The 20,451-nt window shown below is 38.8% G+C and overlaps 1 protein-coding gene across 9 annotated transcripts in view; it reads left to right on the top strand.

Moving 5' to 3' along the window:
• TP53BP1 (tumor protein p53 binding protein 1) overlaps positions 1 to 20,451 on the top strand; it is a 66,346-nt gene that overhangs the window by 27,929 nt on the left and 17,966 nt on the right. For 3 of the 9 annotated variants that reach the window (XM_033851578.2, XM_033851580.2, XM_033851577.2), the window contains exons 13-18: positions 2,529 to 2,648; positions 3,420 to 3,623; positions 7,024 to 7,081; positions 8,940 to 9,032; positions 13,790 to 14,273; positions 17,835 to 17,987. In XM_033851578.2, the coding sequence (XP_033707469.1) occupies positions 2,529 to 2,648; positions 3,420 to 3,623; positions 7,024 to 7,081; positions 8,940 to 9,032; positions 13,790 to 14,273; positions 17,835 to 17,987 (1,112 nt within the window). Of the gene's footprint in view, positions 1 to 2,528; positions 2,649 to 3,106; positions 3,255 to 3,419; positions 3,624 to 7,023; positions 7,082 to 8,939; positions 9,033 to 13,789; positions 14,274 to 17,834; positions 17,988 to 20,451 lie in introns of those variants that run through there. The other 6 variants (XM_033851585.2, XM_033851584.2, XM_033851579.2 and 3 more) reach the window with 6 other exon arrangements.

The raw sequence follows: 20,451 nt of genomic DNA, 5'->3' as shown, positions 1-20,451 counted from the left end.
GTATTATGGTTTGTCACGTAGAAGGATGTACTTAGAGATTTTATACAGATTTTCAAAAGTCTGAATGGTCGATCATAATGTGAGGGATGGTTCCTGTCAAGAGAGCAGAATAGGTGGTTGTTCCAGGAATGAAAATTACATAAAATATATCTTTGGAACGTATGATGCTTTGTGAGGTGTTTTTTTTTTTTTAATTTTAGTTTCTGTATATTTTTAAAGTTCTTTATTAACTTAAAGGACTTGCTTTTTAAGGAGTTGCCAGAGAATGAATGCTTACCTATCAACCCATTTCTTTTTGCTATAACTATGGTGGAATTCTTTGCCATTTAGATAATGACGTTGAGATTCTCCACTTCTGCTTTTCACAGTTTCTTTAGCAGCGCATGTGTACTTTTCATCCTTTATTTCTGAAGTCCATTCATTTTCTCTTTTCATCCCTTCAAGTTGCTAATTCATTTTCTTTCATGTAGATGTAAGAGATGTTTTTTGTTGTTGTTTTGTGATTTTGAAGAAAAAATATCAAGGTGTGCTTGATATTAAAGATAATGAAGGGTGGAAGTGGAATGGGAAGAGATGAAAGAAGAAAAATGTGGTATAATAAGAAGTATATTTGGTCTTCATCCAGTTCCTGGCACCGAGCTCCTAAAACCCTTGTAATTTCCTAAGTGATAGTAATAAGCTTAAGCCCTTTCTGTCACACCTGAGTAATGCTCTTGAGGTGATTTAGGGTGGGATCTTCCCTACATAGCCTCAGGGATGGGGCTGTTCACCAGAAAGACAAAGTGATTGGAGGGTTGGAACTTCCGGCCCCACCCACCAACCTCCTCGATGGTGGGGGTGGGGATTAAAGCTCTATAAAAACTCTTGAACAACAAAATTTGATGTTTCCTGGTTGATAAATGAGCCAGGAGGGTATCTAATCCCAATTCTAAGGGAGACAGAAGTTCCTGCTATCAGAACCCTCTGGACCTCACCCTATGTACCTCTTCATATAGCTGTTGATCTGTGTCCTTTATAATAAACTGGTAAACGTAAGCAAATGTTTCTCTGAGTACTATAAGTAGCTCTAGCTAATTAATGGAACGGGAGGAAAGTGTCATGGGAACCTGCAGTGTAGAGCCAGTTGCTTAGAAGCACAGGTAACAGCCCGGACTCTCACTGATGTCTTAAGTGAGGGCAGTCTTGTGGGACTGCGCCTTTAACTTGTGGGATCTGATGCTACCTCTGGGTAGATAGTGTCAGAATTGAGTTAACTTCATAGGACACCCGCTAAGTGTGTGCTGGGAATTGGAGAATTGCTTGACGATGTTGGGAAGCACATTAGACAAACTGTTTTCACAAGGAATAGTGACTGGGTATGCCAGATTATAGTTATTTTGAGCCATTCCAGGAAAGTAAGTACAAATTTTCATCTGTCAGGTTTAAGAACAGCAATCTGGAGTAATTCTTTTATTCTCCCAAACTTAGTCGTTTTATTAAAAGAGATAATTAGAAAATCAGAAAATGTGATTTTGGCAATTTGCTAATTCTGATTAGAAATTGGAACTGAGACCTAGTTAAAAAGTAAAGTTTTGTTTCTTTACAAATGTTTAATTTAATAATGACTAACCAAAATGTGTACAATGGAGATGCTCATATATGTGAGATTTACCATTGCAGAGAGATTTAGATATGAACACTACCGCTGTGGCCTAGAGTGAAATGCTGGTCAGTACTGCTGAACTGTGAAACCCAAATGATTTCTGTTAGAACCAGTGAGTATTTTGAAGTCCTTTAGCCCAGTGGTCCCCAGCCTTTTTGGCACTAGGGACCGGTTTTTTGGAAGACAGTTTTTCCACAGATGGGGTGGGGGGTGGGGCAGAAGGCGGGGGTGGGGGGGTGGATAGTTGAAGCGGTAACGCAGGCGATGGGGAGCGGGCAGCGGCAGATGAAGCCTCGCTTGCCGCTGCTCACCTCCTGCTGTGCGGCCCGGTTCCTAGCAGGCCCAGTGGTTGGGGACCCCTGCTTTAGCCCATGAAATCCTTTGTCACCTCTTTGAGTAGATTGTAAATTTTAAGTATTAACATCAGATTTTAACATAGAGAATCCTACAGATTGCTAAAGCTTATAAATTAACTCCTTGGGTTAGCATTACACAAAATTAAAACGTCTAGATTTGAAACTATCCAACTTTGTATCACTGAGTATCCCCATATGTACTTACTGTCTTGAGGCTCAGATGTTTCTCTGTTCCTTTTGACCCCATGTTCCTCAGGCCTCCAAACTTTTGGGCTTCCTCTGTTTGCCTGGCCCCTGGTTGTCTGCTTTGTGTCAGTCCTGTTGATGGTTGTACAGAGAGCAGAGAAAATAGTAGGAAATTGGTTGAGAGGCCTGGTGAGGGGGGTTGGGAATGAGGCAGAATTTGGGAGCAAAGGAAAAGAATAATTGAGATATTTCTTGCAGTTCTCCTCACCTTTGCTTTTTTTATACTTCTGTTTTGGTTTCCTTTTTGTTTATCATTGTTTTGTTTTGTTTTTTGTTTTCTCCAGAAACTCCATTTCATTTTACTTTACCTAAAGAAGGTGATGTTATTCCACCATTGACTGGTGCAACTCCACCTCTTATTGGGCATCTAAAATTGGAGCCCAAGAGACACAGTACTCCTATTGGTGAGTGATTAAAATGTAATGATGTTTAAAGCAGAATTTCTGAGATATCATTCTTTATGCCAGTGATTCTTTTATATCTCAGGAGTTGGGCCTGCCTGATAAGATTGATTTTTGTCTTAGGAAGAATAAGGTTGTGGTGTCTGATTCCATGAGTTTACTCCCAGGAGATGTTGAGCAGTGATGAGAGGAAGGAAAGAAAGGATGGAAGGAAGGAAGGAAGAATATTTATAAAGATTTTATTCTATTACTTGCAAGGCCATAGACTCTGAGTGCTAAGCAATGATATAGAGCTGTTTTATGAGGAAGAGGTAGCAGGTAGGGTAGAAGTACTGTTTATTCAGGACCTTGGCTAATCAGTCTGCTGCTTGACAGGGGAAGAAAATTTAGATCCTCCTTCCCTGAAGCAGCTGGTAGTCTTCTACATTAACCTATTTGTTTTCTCTAGTCAGTGCTGGGAGGTAACAATCATGCCGTCTGGAGTCTCCTGCTACCTATGCTTGATGCTGGCAGATGTGGGTTGGCTGAGGGCTCATGCAGCATCCTTTGTCCAGATGCAGAAGTGGAACTGAATCCTGTTGCTCTTCTTAAGACCAGGTGTCAATACTAGTGCGTAGTTGTTGATACTTGTGACAGGATCTATCCTAGGAATCCTCTTCAATCCTGCAGAGCTTTGGAGCCAAACAGGCAAATTGATGACCTTGAATTGTTATTTTTCATATTTGTATTTTAGTGTTCTTTCTTCCTTCCTTCCCCCTGCCTCCCTTCTTTCAGGTGTTAGCAACTATCCCGAAAGCACCATAGCAACCAGTGATGTCATGTCTGAAAGCATGGTGGAGACCAACGACCCCATGCTTGGGAATGAAAAAGGAGATTCTGGGGCTGCCCCAGAAACGGGTGATCAATTGTGTCTGAGAATGAAATTGGTCAGTCCTGAGACTGAGGCGAGTGAAGAGTCTTTGCAGTTTAGTCTGGAAAGTAAGTTTTATTTTGTGTTAATCTTGGGTAACTAGTAGCTCCACATCTTCTGGAAGTATTAATTATCTTTCTTCTAGTTTTAATGATGATACTTTTATAATTATAAATGTATTTGTAAAGTCTTATTCTCATGAATTTAATTCTTTGTTTTAGGCTAGTCACTGTTAATGTTACTGCAGATGTTCTGTTTTGTAACCTCCGTGGTACTGCTTGTATCTCTGTATTAAACTTGTGTCTATATAAACTAATTGGTTTTCATAATCAGAAGGAGTTCAGAAGTGGGTAGAAAATTTAGGATTGTGGATTCACATTGTAGGTTTATGTTAGCTATTTCCCACATTAATTGCAAGTTGTTTGGTATGGCTAGAATACAGAGAAGGTATGAGGGAATGGCTGCAAAGTCGGGACTAGATTCTGAAAGGCCTTTTACATCATGCTGAACAGCTGAAGAATTTTAGGCAAGGGAGTAATACGATCAGATTTGCTTTTTTTAAAGGATCAGCTGAATGTTTGAAAAATTTGTGCCTTTGTTCATCATTCCTTTCCTTGCCCATTTTCTATTCTGCCTGGCAAATGCGGTCTTTAACCAGGAAGTGGGGTCATTAGTAGTGGGGATGGAGGTGAGGGGATGAATTTGAGAGATGAATAGTAGAATAGAGAGGACCTTGGGACCAATTAAATATGGAAGCAAGAGAGAGGAAAAAATATAGAATGACTTTATATCTACATTTTGTTTTCATGATAGCACTCTGAAGTAGATATCCTTATTTCCATTTTATTGGTGAGAAAACTGAGACTAAGAGAGGTTTTAAACCTGAGGTTACAGTAATTGGTAAGAGGTGGAGCTGGAGTGTGAATCAGATCCATCTGACTCTAAAGCTTATAATTCTTCCATTAGGTAGTTTGTAAAAGTGGTTTAATGGCGTTAGAAGAGGAAGAAGTTTTATAAAGGAGATTGTAAAGGAATATTCCAAGAAGAGGACTAGGAGAGTATAACGCCATGGAAGCCTAAGGGAAGGAGAGTTAAAAGAAGACAACAATGTTATATGCAGAAGTGAGGGTCTAGTAAGATATATCTGAAAATGTACACTGGACTTGGCAATTAGGATCCGTTTGGTGACTCTAGCAAGAACTACTACAGTATAGTGGTTTGGGTAGGAGCTATACTGAAGGTAATTGAGGAGTGAAGGGGAGGAGAAGAGGCAGCAAATGTATTCTACTTTTGAGAAGTTTATGTGAGAAAGGAAGAAAAAATATGGCAAGTTAGAAATACAGGACTGAAGGAGGTTTTGTTTTTTTTTTTTTTCATTTTTAGACTGAGGGATACCTGAGCAGGTTTATAGATTGAAAGGAAATCTCCAAAAGAGAGATGCGTTAAAAATGAGACCCCTGAGAGAGAGATGGAAGGGGAGCTTTTAAAGACCACAGATAGAGTGAATGGACTTGAATAAGGATTTCTCATTCTCTGAGACCAAAGAAAAGAAATTTTAGCTAATATATTTTGAGTTCTTACTATATGCCAGGCATATATTCCATACATGTACAGCTCATTAAATCTCATAACAAACCTGTAAAGTAGATCCTATTGTTATTCTCATTTTACAGCTAAGGAAACTGAGGCACAGACAGGTTGGGCATGTTCTCTAGAGTCACACAGCTAGTAAATAAAGTAGCCTGAATCAAAGTAGTTCCAAGAACCAGAAGTCTGGTTCTGAATTATAGTGCTATTCTGTTTCTCAGTGCTTATTGATTTGAAAATTAGAACCTCAGTAGAAATAAAGTATTTCATGTTTCCATCCTTACTGTCATCTTCTCTGAAATCAAGTAGGACTTATCAAGAGAGAGTACATGGTAGCTTTGAATCTTTAGATTTGAAATTACAATTGGGAAGACCTTAAATGGAGCTAAATGTTAAAGATGACCATATTAGTAAATTTTCCTACCTTTCCTGATAATCGGGCACCATACTCACAGTTTTCCTCATTTTATCCTCACAACAAACCTATGAGGGTTGGTCTTGCAGCTTGTGGGATCTTAGTTCCCAGACCAGGGATTGAACCCCAGGCCCACAGCAGTGAAAGTGCAGTGCAGAGTCTTAACCACCTGGACTGCCAGGGAATTCCCGTGTTGGTCCCTTTTTATCCCTATTTTATGGATGAGGAAACTGACTCAGAAGATGAAGTTTACCCCCAGGTTGGACTGCTAAGTGCTAGAGCCAGGGCCTGAACCAGGTTTCTGTATCAGAGCCAGTGCTCTAACCACCAAACTTCAGCTGCCTCCTTGATGGACTATTCAGATTATATTGGGTTATGACTTATTTTAGAAATGTTTAAAAATATTTGTTATTTTCTCTAAGACTGGAATGAATTGTAAATGAACAAATTTTAATCCCTAGGCATTAGTAGCATTGCTTTGAGACTATGGGATTCTCTTCAGTATGACCTTTAATTTTTGCTACGGATTCTTTCTTGAAAATGTGTTTTATTTTTCAAATATCTATCCCAAAAGCACTTTGGGAAGAACTTGAGTACCTTCTATGTATGGGTTCTTTTAAAACTGTACACTGTTTAAAATTTGTGCATGAACCTGAGACATTTTCCTACATAATCGATTTTATTAAAGTTTTTCCTTTTTAAAAAAATTTTATTGAAGTTGATTTACAATGTTGTGTTAGTTTCAGATTAATAAACGTTTTTAGAAGTTTTTTTTAATTTGTTTTAAAATTTTTAAACTAAAATTTTTTTGTTTATTAATTTTGCGTTTTTTTACTACATAATTTTTTTACTTGTATGAGAAGAGATGAATTGAGATTCAGAAGTTTCATTTTCATTTTTAAATGTTACTACTTAGTAATTCATTATATTGTATTTCTGGAGAAACTGAATAGTCTTCTGTAGGAAGTTTGAAAGAAAATTGGTAGAAGTCAGAAAGACATACATGGTGGCGCAGTGGTTGAGAGTCCGCCTGCCAATGCAGGGGACACGGGTTCGTGCCCCGGTCCGGGAGGATCCCACGTGCCGCAGAGCGGCTGGGCCCGTGAGCCATGGCCGCTGAGCCTGCGCGTCCGGAGCCTGTGCTCCGCAACGGGAGAGGCCACAGCAGTGAGAGGCCCGCGTACCGCAAAAAAAAAAAATGATAAGTCTTTTCATGTTCACTTATTATTCTTACTCATTTCCTTTTTATTATTTGTTGCAAAATACTAGTAAAGCAGGTTTTTATTTTTCATTTTTATTATTAATTTTTTATGTCTTAGTGAAAGGAGGCCTTCAGAAGCTTCTGAAATCCAAGCATTATTTTAGAGTATCATTGGGTTTGAGCAGGTTTTTAAGAGAAGGTTTTAAGGTGTGATACTGAGTTCTGTTTCTCTTTCCTTTCTTTACTTGCTTTTGTTTTTATTCAGAGCCAGCAACTGGTGAAAGAAAAAATGGATCTACTGCTGTTGCTGAGGCTGTTACCAGGTAACCAGAGCTGGTTGCTATTTAGAGGAGTTTAATATACAAAGCCACTGGTAATGAGGGGAAGATAATTTATCAAGAGAGGAAAAAAACTTAAAATGAAACTTCAGCATAAAGGGTTTAGCAGTGTGTTGAATGTAACCCTAGGCTTTCTTATTAATACTTTAATAAAGCTTTTGCTATACTTAGAATAAGATATTTAATGGTGTTTCCCTTTCTCCCTTTTGTTCATGTGGGAGTGCCATTTCTTCTTTTTCTGTGGGTGAGATTGAGATTGTTTTTGCTATTGGTGAGGAAACAGGGTTAACGAGATAGCCATAGACCTTTTTCCTTTTACGGTCCAGCGCCACTGCCTGACCCCCCCCCCCATAGCCTCAGGCCATTTTCTCTTCTGCCTGCCAAATTAGCTACAGCCTTGAAGTGTTATTTTTGCTTTGTCATGAATGCTGTAATGCTTTGAGGATGAGTATGACCCCATCCTGAGGCTCTGGTGGTAAGCTTTGCCATCTGGTGGCCGTGAGAATAGAATTGTTTCATTGGTTTCTGGCGTGAGTCATCCAGTATGAAAATACTACCAGCGGTTGTTGAAATATAAGTGAGGATTCTTAAATCAGGCTAGACAGGTACTGTACGTAAGTAAAGTGCAGGCTAGGTGCAAGAGCATGAAATGTTGACGATGATGGCCAGCTGAACGTGTGTCCCATTTAAAAGGGGGGGTTAGCCCTTGCTCATTTCCAGCCGGTCATTACCATGCACACCTACTGCTGCCAAATCTTTAAATTTGTAAAGAGAAATCAGGATTTTTAAAAATAAAATTTTCTGCTTGTCTGTAGACTAAATTTGATCCTTAGTTGGAAGTTTCTGACCCATCTGAATCCTTTGATTTGTACCAAGCTGTGTCTGGAGAGATTGGTTGTTTTCTGAGTTTTTGCATATTTAATCTGAAAGATAAGTACCTTTGAATCCTTATTCAGTTGAAGACTCTTTAATGATATGTTGAAGAAATCTCTTTGGTTTTAAGAGAATTGTGTACCCGACACAACTTGTTATTAGTCTGTACATGTGCTTGCTAAGAGAGAACAGAATATGCTGCTGAAGATTCCTGGATCCTTTGGATGGACTGTAGCGATGGAAAAATAGGGGAAAAACTTGAGGCAGAGGGTTGGATTGGTGGATCATGGAATGAGATTCACTGGTATTGTTGTGAAGCAAATTTTGTATATGAGAATCTAGATTTTAAGAATCTTTGACTATTTACTTTACCATTGGGTTCACCATAAGAAATCATTTAAAGTAAGCTCTGTAGCACGTAGCACAGTTTAAATGATCACTGCTTCCTCTGCATTTAGGTGAAGCAGTACCGCTGTTTTTAAGTGTTGTCTGTAACTGGGCACTGTTCAGATTACTTGCTGCCATCTTATTTCTCTCTCACACATTTCATTATTGAAGGTTTCAAGTATATACAAAAGTAAAGAGAATAGTATAATGAACTACCATATATTCATCACCCAGTGTCAAAAATTACCAACTTATGACTAGTCTTGATTCATTTATAAATACTTCCAGCACTCTCCTCTCCACTGGATTATTTTTAAGCTAATTCTAGCATTATATCATTTTATCTGTAAATATTTCAATGCTGTCTCTAAAAGATAAGAATTCTTTACTTTGAACTTAACCACAGTACTACTGTCATGCTTTTAAATCTGACATTGATTCCTTAATGTCATCAAATATTTGGTATTCAGATTTTTCAGATTCAGAGAAAGGATTTTATTCTCTCTGTGCCTAAAAGGATAATTTCCAGAGGTACTTTTCCTTTCAGAACTAACACAGTATATTGCTTTAATTTGTTTCTTAGTCCCCAGAAGACCATGTCTGCGTTTAGCTGTGTCTGTGAAGCCCCGCAAGAGGATGAGGCTCGAAGTCAGGATTCCCCCTCTGTACCCATCAGGCAAGCATTATTTTCATAGCATCTTTTGGGCTACATTGATTCACAAAATGGTAGCAAAATCTGGAATATACTGCTACTGTTTTGTGAACTTGAGCTTACTCTTTTATCTGAGGGACTGTGACATATTCTAGGTGGATTTATAAATAAGCTGTCAGAAATTTTATTAAATATTTTATAGATATAGATTTTTGTCTTTATCTGCCAGTTCTAGCAATTTAAAATGATTCAGTCTTCATAAACTTATGAAAATATATCATTCTGTATTTCTAAGATTATTTCCTTTTACTTAGTTTGAAAATGTTTACTTTTTTAATTAACTTTATTTATTTATTTATGGCTGCGTCAGGTCTTCTTCGTTGCTGTGCGCGGGCTTTCTCTAGTTGCGGTGAGCGGGGGCTGCTCTTCATTGCTGTGCACACACTTCTCACTGCGGTAGCTTCTCTTGTTGTGGAGCACTGGGCTCTACGCGCGTGGGCTTCAGTAGTTGTGGCTCGTGGACTGTAGAGCACAGGCTCAGTAGCTGTGGTGCACAGGCTTAGTTGCTCTGTGGCATGTAGGATCTTCCCAGACCAGGGCTCGAACCTGTGTCCCCTGCATTGGCAGGCAGATTCTTAACCACTGCGCCACCAGGGAAGTGCCGAAAATGTTTACTTTTAACAGACTTTTTATTTCTCTTTAATTTCCCATATGGCAAAACTGAGGTAGATGTTCAACATCTCAAATTTAAAGTTTGCCAGACTCGATGGAATTAAAAAATTCCCATAATTTCTTTACTCCTTCATCTCTTAGAACAGCTCTGAAGTGGGAAAAAATTTTTTGAATTACAAAGTATTTCTTCTCTATTAGAAAAGTATCTTGTTTGGAATATGTGGTTCTTATATTTAGTATAGGGAAATAAGTAATGGCAATGGAATAAGTTTGTATTATCATTATGAAGTGGAATCTTTTATCTCTAGAAATCAATGATTTTGTAATTAGGGAATATAATAATGTTTTGTCAACAGGTATATTCCTAATAGTGTTATTTGCAACATAATTTATTTTTTTCTTTTTTTGTTGGCTGCACCGTGGCTTGCGGGGTCTTAGTTCCCCAACTAGGGATTGAACCCACGCCCTCGGTAATGAGAGTGCAGAGTCCTAACTACGGGGCTGCCAGGGAATTCCCTGCAACATAATTTCTGTGTTCCTTACTGATAGAAATATTTAAGAGAAACATGTCAGTGCTTTTATTGGACATTCTGATGATTAAATGTGAACTTGTTGGTATTTTTGGGAATCAGATAGCCCAGATGATATCCTCTGTTGTATCAGGAGGCTTGTTAGGCGAAATGCCACCTTGTTTTATTCCAAAAATGGTATGGTGTTGACCTAGCAATTAGGAAATTAATTGATCGCATCGTATTGCCTTCCTATTTTAAAATAGAGACTTTTTTTTTAAACATACTTATTGGAGTATAATTGCTTTACAATGGTGTGTTAGTTTCTGCTTTATAACAAAGTGAATCAGTTATACATATGTCCCCGTATCTCTTCCCTCTTGCATCTCCCTCCCTCCCACCCTCCCTATCCCACCCCTCTAGGTGGTCACAAAGCACCGAGGTGATCTCCCTGTGCTATGCAGCTGCTTCCCACTAGAGACTGTTTTAAAATAGAGAGACTAGGATGCTGGTGATTTTTGTTCAACCTTGGTAGAACAAGGGCCTGAGAATCCAGCTGTTTTTGGTTGTTGTTGGTTTTTTTTAAATTTATTTATTTTTTATTTTTGTTTGCATTGGGTCTTCGTTGGGGTGCACGGGCTTCTCATTGCAGTGGCTTCTCTAGTTGCAGAGCACGGGCTCTAGGCACATGGGCTTCAGTATTTGTGACTTGCGGGCTCTAGAACGCTGGCTCAGTAGTTGTGGCGCACGGGCCTAGTTGCTCTGCAGCATGTGGGATCTTCCTGGATCAGGGATTGAACCCGTGTCCCCTGCATTGGTAGGCAGATTTTTAACCACTGTGCCACCAGGGAAGCACTCCAGCTGGTTTTGATTCCAGTTCCTCCGCAGACAGACCTACACTCAAAACAGAATGGTTAGAAGTTTATTAAATATGGAGGTTTTTTCTTCCATGTTTCACTTTGGATTAATTTTACCCAGGCTTTCCCTGCTAAAATTTGCTTTCTTTGCATCAGTTTCTAAATCTGACAGAGTAGAATTGTGTAGCTGGAACTAATGAAGAAAGAGAAGTGTGGTCCTTCTTACAATTATTGAATTTCTTCTGTCTCTTTTCTGGTACTGAAGTTTCCTTCTTTATTGTTTCTTGGGAGATTAATATACCACATCTTTATGATAGATGTTTCTTGGAGGGAAGTGACTGTGATTTGAACATCATTTAGTTATTTGACTGATGCTAACCCAAGAAAGATAGATACCAAAATTCTGGTATTTGACAGGAATCTGCTGAATATTGCTGGTGTTGCAATGAGATACCTTTAGTCTTTAGAGAGAGAGGAGTTCCAATTAACAGTTTGGGAGAAAAAAGCAGCCTAATATTTGTCAATAAGAATTAAAAAGTCAAAAATAAAACAAAGAAAAAAATAAAGCTTTGTTTTAGAAGTAAAACTCTATTCGGAAGTTCTACACTAAATAAATAGCTTCTGAGGTAAAATGTCTAGGCTTATTTAAAGTGCGGGGAACAATGGTAATTGAATTCTTGAAATGGTTAATCAAGTCTTGTCCCTTCTAGCTTTTGGCTCACTTTCATTATTGCTCAGCTGTTGATATGTTAGATGTGTTAAAGATTCAAACATGGGTATTCAGTTCATACTTTGTCTTATGCAACTAATATCAATGAGCATCTGCTGTGTATCTAGCACTGTGCTAAGTAATTTATATGTATGATCACTTATAAACCAGATAGGTGTTATTCGTCTGTCTTCTGGTGATCTTATTCTTACCTATTCTTCACTGGACCATATATCCCCATTCAGTTGAGGTTCCTGACAGAGAAGACACAGGCTCTAACAACCAAATGCATACCAGGCTCTCTTTGGCTAGAACTCTTTTCTAAATCCCACTTTGATCTCCTGTTTTGGTAAACTGAGCTGCACAAGATAGAAACCTCAGAGACTTCTCCTTTTGTCTTTCTTCTCCAAGATCCAGAGCAGAGCAAGCCCCAAAGAGTTCTTCATGCTTCTTTTTTCTGTCTACCCAGGTCAGTTCAGCTTCTAAGGGTGAGAGCTCCTCCCAAGTTGGAGACAGCTTTTTCTGTCTAGATGGCTCCATCTTTCTCTGGCCAAACACAACAGCATGTGACATAGTTTCTAGACCCTTTATCATCCTGGATGTTATCTTCTGGGTATATCTCAGTTTATGCTTTGTAAAATATGATGACCTGAAACATTCCAGATGTTTTTCCATGGTCAGTTCAGAATGGGTTCTTTTTATCTTATTTTGGTTATTATATATTTAACACAACCTAAAAATGCATTAGTATGTTGTTTTTTATAGTACAGTGATGCATTCAACTTATGGTTTACTAAAAAGTTAGAAGTTACGGGCATTTTCTATATGATGAACACAGTTATACAATTAGTTAATCTGAAAGTAGATTTTTGCAGTTAATTGATTGAGAGAACATTCTTTTGTTGAAAATAAATTTATTAAGCACTTTATTTATTTTTTTAAATTTATTTTTATTTTTTGGCTGTATGCGGGCCTCTCACTATTGTGGCCTCTCCAGTTGCGGAGCACAGGCTCCAGACGCGCAGGCACAGCGGCCATGGCTCACGGGCCCAGCCGCTCCACGGCATGTGGGATCTTACCATACCGGGGCACGAATCCGTGTCCCATGCATCGGCAGGCGGACTCTCAACCACTGCGCCACCAGGGAAGCCCTAAGCACTTTATATTAAACCCCGTGTTAAGTGTTTTAAGTGTGGAGATGAATAAGATGTGAATGTCAAGTTTCTGTGTAACCTGCTCACTTGGAGTTAATCTGGGCCTATTTATTCTGGTGTATTGTTGAGAGCATTTAAGAAAGCTCCTAGGCACCTCAGGGCTTCATGGTATCTGGTTTGTAGGAGACATGCATCAAATGCTTGTGGGATATATGAATAAATCACTGATAGCCAAATGGGAAGACTAATGAAAAGAAATACCCTGAACTGTGAGGAACCAAGTCATTCTGAAATGGTTAGTTGTAGATAATGTCAATATAGCTAGCAAAGATAGAATCTCACCTACAACTCTTTCCTTTATAGATTGGGTTTCTTTTCCTAAAATTATTAGTCAAGGGGTGTAATGAACAGTATCTAGAATGCTAGGAGTCATTTAAGGAATATTAGAACCATTAATAAAGCCAAATGAGACATCTTGACCTAATTGATCTGTTTTGAAGTAGGTCCCTAAGTTGCCTTCAGTGTTTATGACTTCAATAATGGTTTTGCATCGTTTGTTTACCTTATTTTCCTGTGTCAGTTTTCAGAGTTCATAGCTAATGGAGAGAAGAAATTTTATGGCTATTTTACCATCATGGTGGAATAGTCCTGTGCACCGTTCTTTTTTCACAGGAGTGAAATTATGATGAGAAATCTTGTAAGGTCATATACTCGGTCACCTCATTTTCACCCTTCCCCACTTATCTCAGAGTGTCAAATTATGGTTCCCCCTTGACACACACACACTCACACACACTCACACTCACACTCACGTATACACTTGCTTACTTGATATGGTTTCCTTTTTTTGACATGGTTTCTTTATGTGCTTGATTTTCAGGGGGAACTTGCTGCATTTTCCAAGTACTCAAGATGAAGAGGAGAAGGGAAAATTAGAAGGTGACCAAAGGACCAGCCAGAGTCAACAGCCTATGAAGCCCAGTAGTCCTATCAAAGACCCTGCTTCTCCTACCTCCCTGGAGATGGCCACACAGGAGCCATCCAGTCCTCAAGGGGAAGCAATGGAGACAGATATGCCAGAAGGCCAGAAAGAAGGACAGAATACCAGTCAGGAAAAATCTAGTGAAGCCTTGATTGAAAGGCCCAGCCAAAATAACGTAGGAATCCAGACCATAGAGCATTCCCTCTGGGTCCCCGAAACTGTTTCAGCAGCAACTCAGACTGTAAAGAATGTGTGTGAACAAGGGACCAGTACAGTGGACCAGAACTCTGGAAAACAAGATGCCACAGTTCAGACTGAGAGGGGGAGTGGTGAGAAACCAGTCAGTGCTCCTGGGGATGATACAGAGTCACTCCATAGCCAGGTGAGAGAACATACAGGGTACCTCAGGGGCCCTGTTTTCAACTTTCTGGATTCCCAGAGAATTTAAGTTGTGGTACTTGTACTTAATGATAATTCTTAACAGTTTTATACAGACCAGTGTTTAAAGGATAAAAACAATTCATCCAGGATTGGGATAGGGTAGTGAAAATTATGGGTAGCTATAGCCAATAAGATAATCTTTCAGGGAAATGGAATAGTACTAGAGTTTGTCAAGTAGGTCTTTACTGGAAGAGAAAGCCAGGAATATAGTCTGGGTCCTGTAATACTTTTCTACATTCAATCTTTCCTTCTGCCATCATTTCTCATCCTCCTTCATAACCGTAAGAGCTAATTGCTTGTCCCCCAAGTCTATTTAACCAATGTTCCCAGGAACTGAGAGAGTAGAAAGTAAAGGAGGAAGGAGTAGAAGAAGCATGAAGGATAGTTTATCACAGTATTGTAAACAAAGAACACTAACAGGGAAAGTCCCCAGGTGACCAGAGACTGCAGAAAGAGGCTAGGAATAGACATACTGGGAAGAAAAGGTTTGGGGCTGATGAACGTGAGACTGGAAGAAGAACAGCTTCTTGGGAATAGAGTAGGGAAGTGTAGGTACTAGTGAAAATTGAGTGGGTAAGAAGTGGTGGTAGTAATGTACATGCTAACAAGAGGAAGTTCATAAAATTTCATTAGTAATAGTGGTTAAATTGCCTTTTCAGTTGCTCTGGTAGATCATCTTCACTTGGGATCTGCCTAGGAAAGCTTCACTAGTGATGTGCCTCTCATTCGAATGGTCCAAGTTGTTTGTTTTATAAAAATAAAATAATTCCTATTTATTGAACACCTACAGTATATCAGCATTGTGCTCAAGACAACCCATGAGGTTGGTATTATTATTCCCATTTCACAGGTAAAGAAACCAAGCTGAAGAGAGGTTAAGTAACTTGCCCAAGATTTTGCCATCAGTAGGTGGCAGAACTGGAATTTGAACTCAGCATATCTGACTTCAGAATCGGTATTCTTTTCATTATGCTATGTTGCTTTTCTGTTTTTAAATCACAACTTGTGTAGTCTTGTTCTGTTTATCCATGCCTCTCCAAAAATTCTGTTTATATTAGCCTTTTATAGTAACACAGCCTCTGAGACCTAAGACCTTATCAATTCAGGAAGTTTCAAAATAGCATAGCCTTTTGGATATAGGGGCTGTAGCACATCAGACCCTATTTTGCAGCTGTTTATTTTCGCCCTTAATTTAAAGTGTTTGATTCTGCCACATAGTAATTAGGTTTCTCTGCCTTTATAAAAAGAGTTTATCTTAAAGACAGCAATCATGTGGGTGCCACTAGATTGTATTTTCTTTTACTTCTTCATATTCTCCCTCTGTCAAATAGGAAAATAATTTCTGTTCCTGTCTCAACATGATGATAGGAGCCAGTGAGCCAGAGCTCAGGCTTTGGAGTCAGACAGCATCTGGATGTTGTGAAAGTTGAGATAAAGTTTGCAAAGCTCTTAGCACTGGGTCTGACACACAGTAAATGCTCAATATGTGTTGGCTACTGCTACAACCTATTGATTATTATTGTTTTAACTACTACTACTGCAGCTGTTACCAGCACAACCACCACTTATGCTGTACTACTACTATGTCATACAGAGCGAAATGACATATTTAAGAGCTAGTTGCTCCTGCTAAGGAAAGAAAAGTGCTAAAAAAATACAGATGCAGATTGGGTACAGAGTTTCTGTTGAGAAAGATAAAAAAGTTCTGGAGGTGGATATGGTGATGTTTTTACAATAATGTGAATGTACATAATGCTACAAACTGTTTATTTAAAAATGGTTAAAATGGTAAATTTTATGTTAAGTATATTTTACCGCAATTAAAAAATATAAATGGTGGGTACAGTAACAGAAATTGGGGTTGGTGTGCCATCTTTTGAAGAATGGTTGGAAAATGAGGAACGCGGTATGGAGGTTTTCCAAACATCAGTGCTTTTTTATCCCTTGCAGTCTGGGTAGGACTCAGTTCAGTACTCAGAGAAAAACATAGGCAGCCTACATTTGACATTCCTTAAATTTCCATTTATGTGTCAAGTGGGCCTAGAGCCAGGTTTTCTATGAAGTGAAAGTACGGTTTTATTTTTATTTTATCTTCCCTTAATCATAACAAGATCCTCAAGCTATTTATCTTTACAGAAACTTCTTTTCAGAAGACTATTTGAAGAGAGTAAGCATAACTTTCTTTTTATCTGCCCTTTTTCCCTTCTCTCCTTTCTTATTCTATCAGACATCTTTATTTAGGTATCTCTCTTGAAGTGATCATTTGTCTGGCTGTTGTAATGGAAGAATACAGGGAGGGTTTTTGGCCACATTTCAGGGACATATAAAGCACACTGAAACCTTTTAGACCGCTGTGTGTGCAGGCAGGAAGTCCAGGCTGCCATGGCTCTGATACACCCTGATGACTGACGTATGCCCTGACCATTCATTAACCAGAGTTGTATATACAGAAGTATTTTAAGGAATTGGTTGAATAAGTTTCCACGCATTTTATTTTATTTATATTTATTCACATAATTTTAGTAGATATTTCACCCCTAACATGAAGTTGGAGTGCAAATTATTCAGAGAAATTACTTTAGGTAAATTACTACCACACTATCAGGAAAAAACCAGACTCATTATTGCAGTGGTAAATATAACTCTTTTGAAAGACTTAGATACCTTGACACTGACTGCAGAAAGTAAAATCAGTCTACTATAGGGGAAATAAGGTGGGAGAAAAAAGTGTGCATTTCCTCTCACAGTTGCAGAGCCATGGGGTAGAAGGGGGGTGAGGGGCTTGGATATGGATAAATGTGATCTAGGTGTTATGAGAAAACATGTAGGTAACAGTTGTCATAAAAATGTAGGGTTTTATTTAAAATATATAACTGATTATGGTGCAACTAGATATGAAATCCTAATTTGCTAATGTTCTGTGTTTCTGGACACTAGCTCAACTCTTTAGTTACAATCTCTTATTTGGAATAGATCAAATATTTCATATTTAATTCTAGGAGAAATCAGTGTGTCTTGTTCCAGGTATAAATAAACCGTAGTTTTTACTTACTAATGCAGAAAAAACAGACTGCACTGAGACTAACAGATGTTATTGCTTTATATAAAGTTCTAAAGAATGCCTTCCTTTTATCTGAAGAGCCTGTTGTAAGTGTAAACTTGAATGCTGATTGACAAGTCGGCAACAAAATCAGAAGGATTACAGTCTCAATGTGCTTTTAGGGGTCAAAGTTTCACTTAAATATCCTAGATATAAGTGCTAGATGTTATGCTTTTAATTTAGGCAGGAATAGGTTGTTTTAGGTGAAACTGATACAGACTTTTCCTAGCCTCTGGCTAGACAGCTGGTCCATCCCTAGTGTTACCTATAGGTGAATAGAAACAAAGCAACGGGAAAATTCCATCACATTAGATTCATGGAACCTCTGAACAGTGCTCATCATGAAGCAGTTGACTTGTGATTCTGACAGTTTGCAGTGAGACTCTCTATTTTTTATCATAGGGAGAGGAAGAGTTTGATATGCCTCAGCCCCCTCATGGCCATGTCTTGCATCGCCACATGAGAACAATTCGTGAGGTTCGCACACTTGTCACTCGTGTCATCACAGATGTGTATTATGTGGACGGAACAGAGGTAGAAAGAAAAGTAACTGAGGTAATGTACACTGTGGGTCTATGTGGCAAATTTTTTTCAATAGAAGAATTACCCTGGCTCTCTACCTGCTCCCCTCTTCCCTATACAACTAGCTACTAACACTGTTTTCTTTAATCCTTTTATGAGAAAGTATAACAACTGGGCTAGAGTTCTGAGTTCTGTCTTTCCCAACTATGGGTTTGCTGTTTGACCTCTGGTCACTTATTTAACCAATCCCATCATGCACTCTGTATCTATAAAGAACAGATTGATAAATCTCTCATGTGTAAAGATTTTATGTGTTTAAAAAAAATTTTTTTTTAATTGTAGTTGATTTACACTGTTGTGTCCATCTCTGCTGTACAGCAAAGTTACTCAGTTATACACATAGAGACATGCTTTTTTTTAATATTCTTTTCCATTATGGTTTATCCCAGGATGTTGAATATAGTTCCCTGTTACGTGTTATTTTTAATCCGTGGAAACTAATGAAGTGTAGAACTCCCTGCTTAGCTGCATGTATTTTCTCATCGTTTCTCACTGTTTTCTCACGTGTTACCATTTTTTACTCATTGGTCTTAGTTTCCATTCGTGTGTGGTTATGAACCCGTTAGTAGGAGATGTACCTTTTTTTTTTTTTAATTATTTAATTTATTTTTTTGGCTGTGTTGGGTCTTTGTTGCTGCGGGGGCTACTCTTCAGTGCGGCGCGTGGGCTTCTCATTGCGGTGGCTTCTCTTGTGATGGAGCACAGGCTCTAGGCGCACGGGCTTCAGTAGTTGCAGCACTCGGGCTTCAGTAGTTGTGACGCACAGGCTTAGTTGCTCCACGATATGTGGGGTCTTCCCAGACCAGGGCTCAAACCCATGTCCCCTGAATTGGCAGGCAGATTCTTAACCACTGCACCACCAGGGAATTCCTGGAGATGAACCTTTATTTCTTAGTAGGATTCATTATGGACTCATTCCCAGTGTCAGCATTAATATTGGTGTTTATTGACTGTTATAGTGTACAACGTTGTATGCTGACTTTGTTTAGATCTAATACTTGCTGAGGTTAGAGAGATTTTCTAGAATTAAAGATCTGGCACTTTTTTCTTGGTATATATGTTAATATCTGGGAACCATTTTAGTAATTGATAAGAGGCATAGCTATTCTATTCCTTAGTCAAGCACTTTTCTTTAATTCTGCCAGCTAGCCATATAGGAGGTTGTGCTCAGGGAGAATTAAACTGGTGTATAGTTTTATTTATTTTTTTTGAAATTTTTAAAATGAATTTATTTATTTATTTGGCTGTGTTGGGTCTTTGTTGTTACGTGCGGGCTTTTCTCTAGTTGCGGCGAGCAGGCTTTTTCTAGTTGCGGTGAGCGGGGCTACTCTTTATTGCGGTGCGTGGACTTCTCATTGCAGTGGCTTCTCTTGTTGTGGTATGCGGGCTCTAGAGTATAGGCTCAGTAGTTGTGGCGCACGGGCTTAGTTGCCCTGCGGCATGAGGGATCTTCCCGGACCAGGGCTCGAACCCGTGTCTGCTGCATTGGCAGGTGGATTCTAAACCACTGTGGCACCTGGGAAGTCCAAAACTGGTATATAGTTTTAAGTGGAACATATTATTGCTATTGTTCATTATTGGGCCATTGTGGCCCTCATGTCAGAAAGGATTTTATATTAGTTTGAGAAATTGTCTTTTTTTTTTTTTTTGGCCATGCTGTGCAGCTTGCAGGATCTTAGTTCTCCGACTAGGAATTGAACTTGGGCCCTCAGCAGTGAAAGCATGGAGTCCTAACAACTGGACCGCCAGGGAGTTCCCAATTCTTTATTTATTATACACTAAGTTCCAGAAATAATTCTTTTAAAACGTTGATTTACCTTCAATTTTATGTTTACAAAATTTTTTCAGTGTTATTACTATTTTGGAAAAATTGTGAGCTTAGCAGCTTTATAGAAAAAATTTGCTTTCATGAAAAGTTTTTGTAACTGTTGTAGTCTACACTGAACTATGTGCCAGGTACTAGTTTTAAGTGTTAAACATATTACTTTATTTAATATTTTTTATGGTGCTTTCTAAAGTATATTTTTGGAAACAGCAGGCCTGCTAGATACTCTGAGAGGGAAAACAAAGTTCCATGGTCATAAATATTAAGTTTGAGAAAACACCTAGTGCTGTAACTGCCCCCTCCCCCACCATGGAGATTCACAGTGCATATTACATTAAAGGGTCTAAGAAGCCCTCCAGTAAAGATATCTATTTTGGGACTTCCCTGGTGGTCCAGTGGGTAAGACTCCGTGCTCCCAATGCAGGGGCCCAGGTTCAATCCCTGGTCGGGGAGCTAGATCCTGCATGCATGCCACAACTATGAGCCCGCATGCTACAACTAAAAGATCCCGCACACCACAACAGAGACTCCACAACTAAGAACCGGCGCAGCCAAAGTAAATGAATAAATATTTTTAAAAATCTATTTTATTGTGTAACACAGCATTTCCTA

The sequence above is a fragment of the Tursiops truncatus genome, chromosome 2, assembly GCF_011762595.2.
Source record: "Tursiops truncatus isolate mTurTru1 chromosome 2, mTurTru1.mat.Y, whole genome shotgun sequence".
Classification (NCBI taxonomy): domain Eukaryota; kingdom Metazoa; phylum Chordata; class Mammalia; order Artiodactyla; family Delphinidae; genus Tursiops; species Tursiops truncatus.
This window is presented reverse-complemented; position numbering and strand designations above follow the sequence as displayed.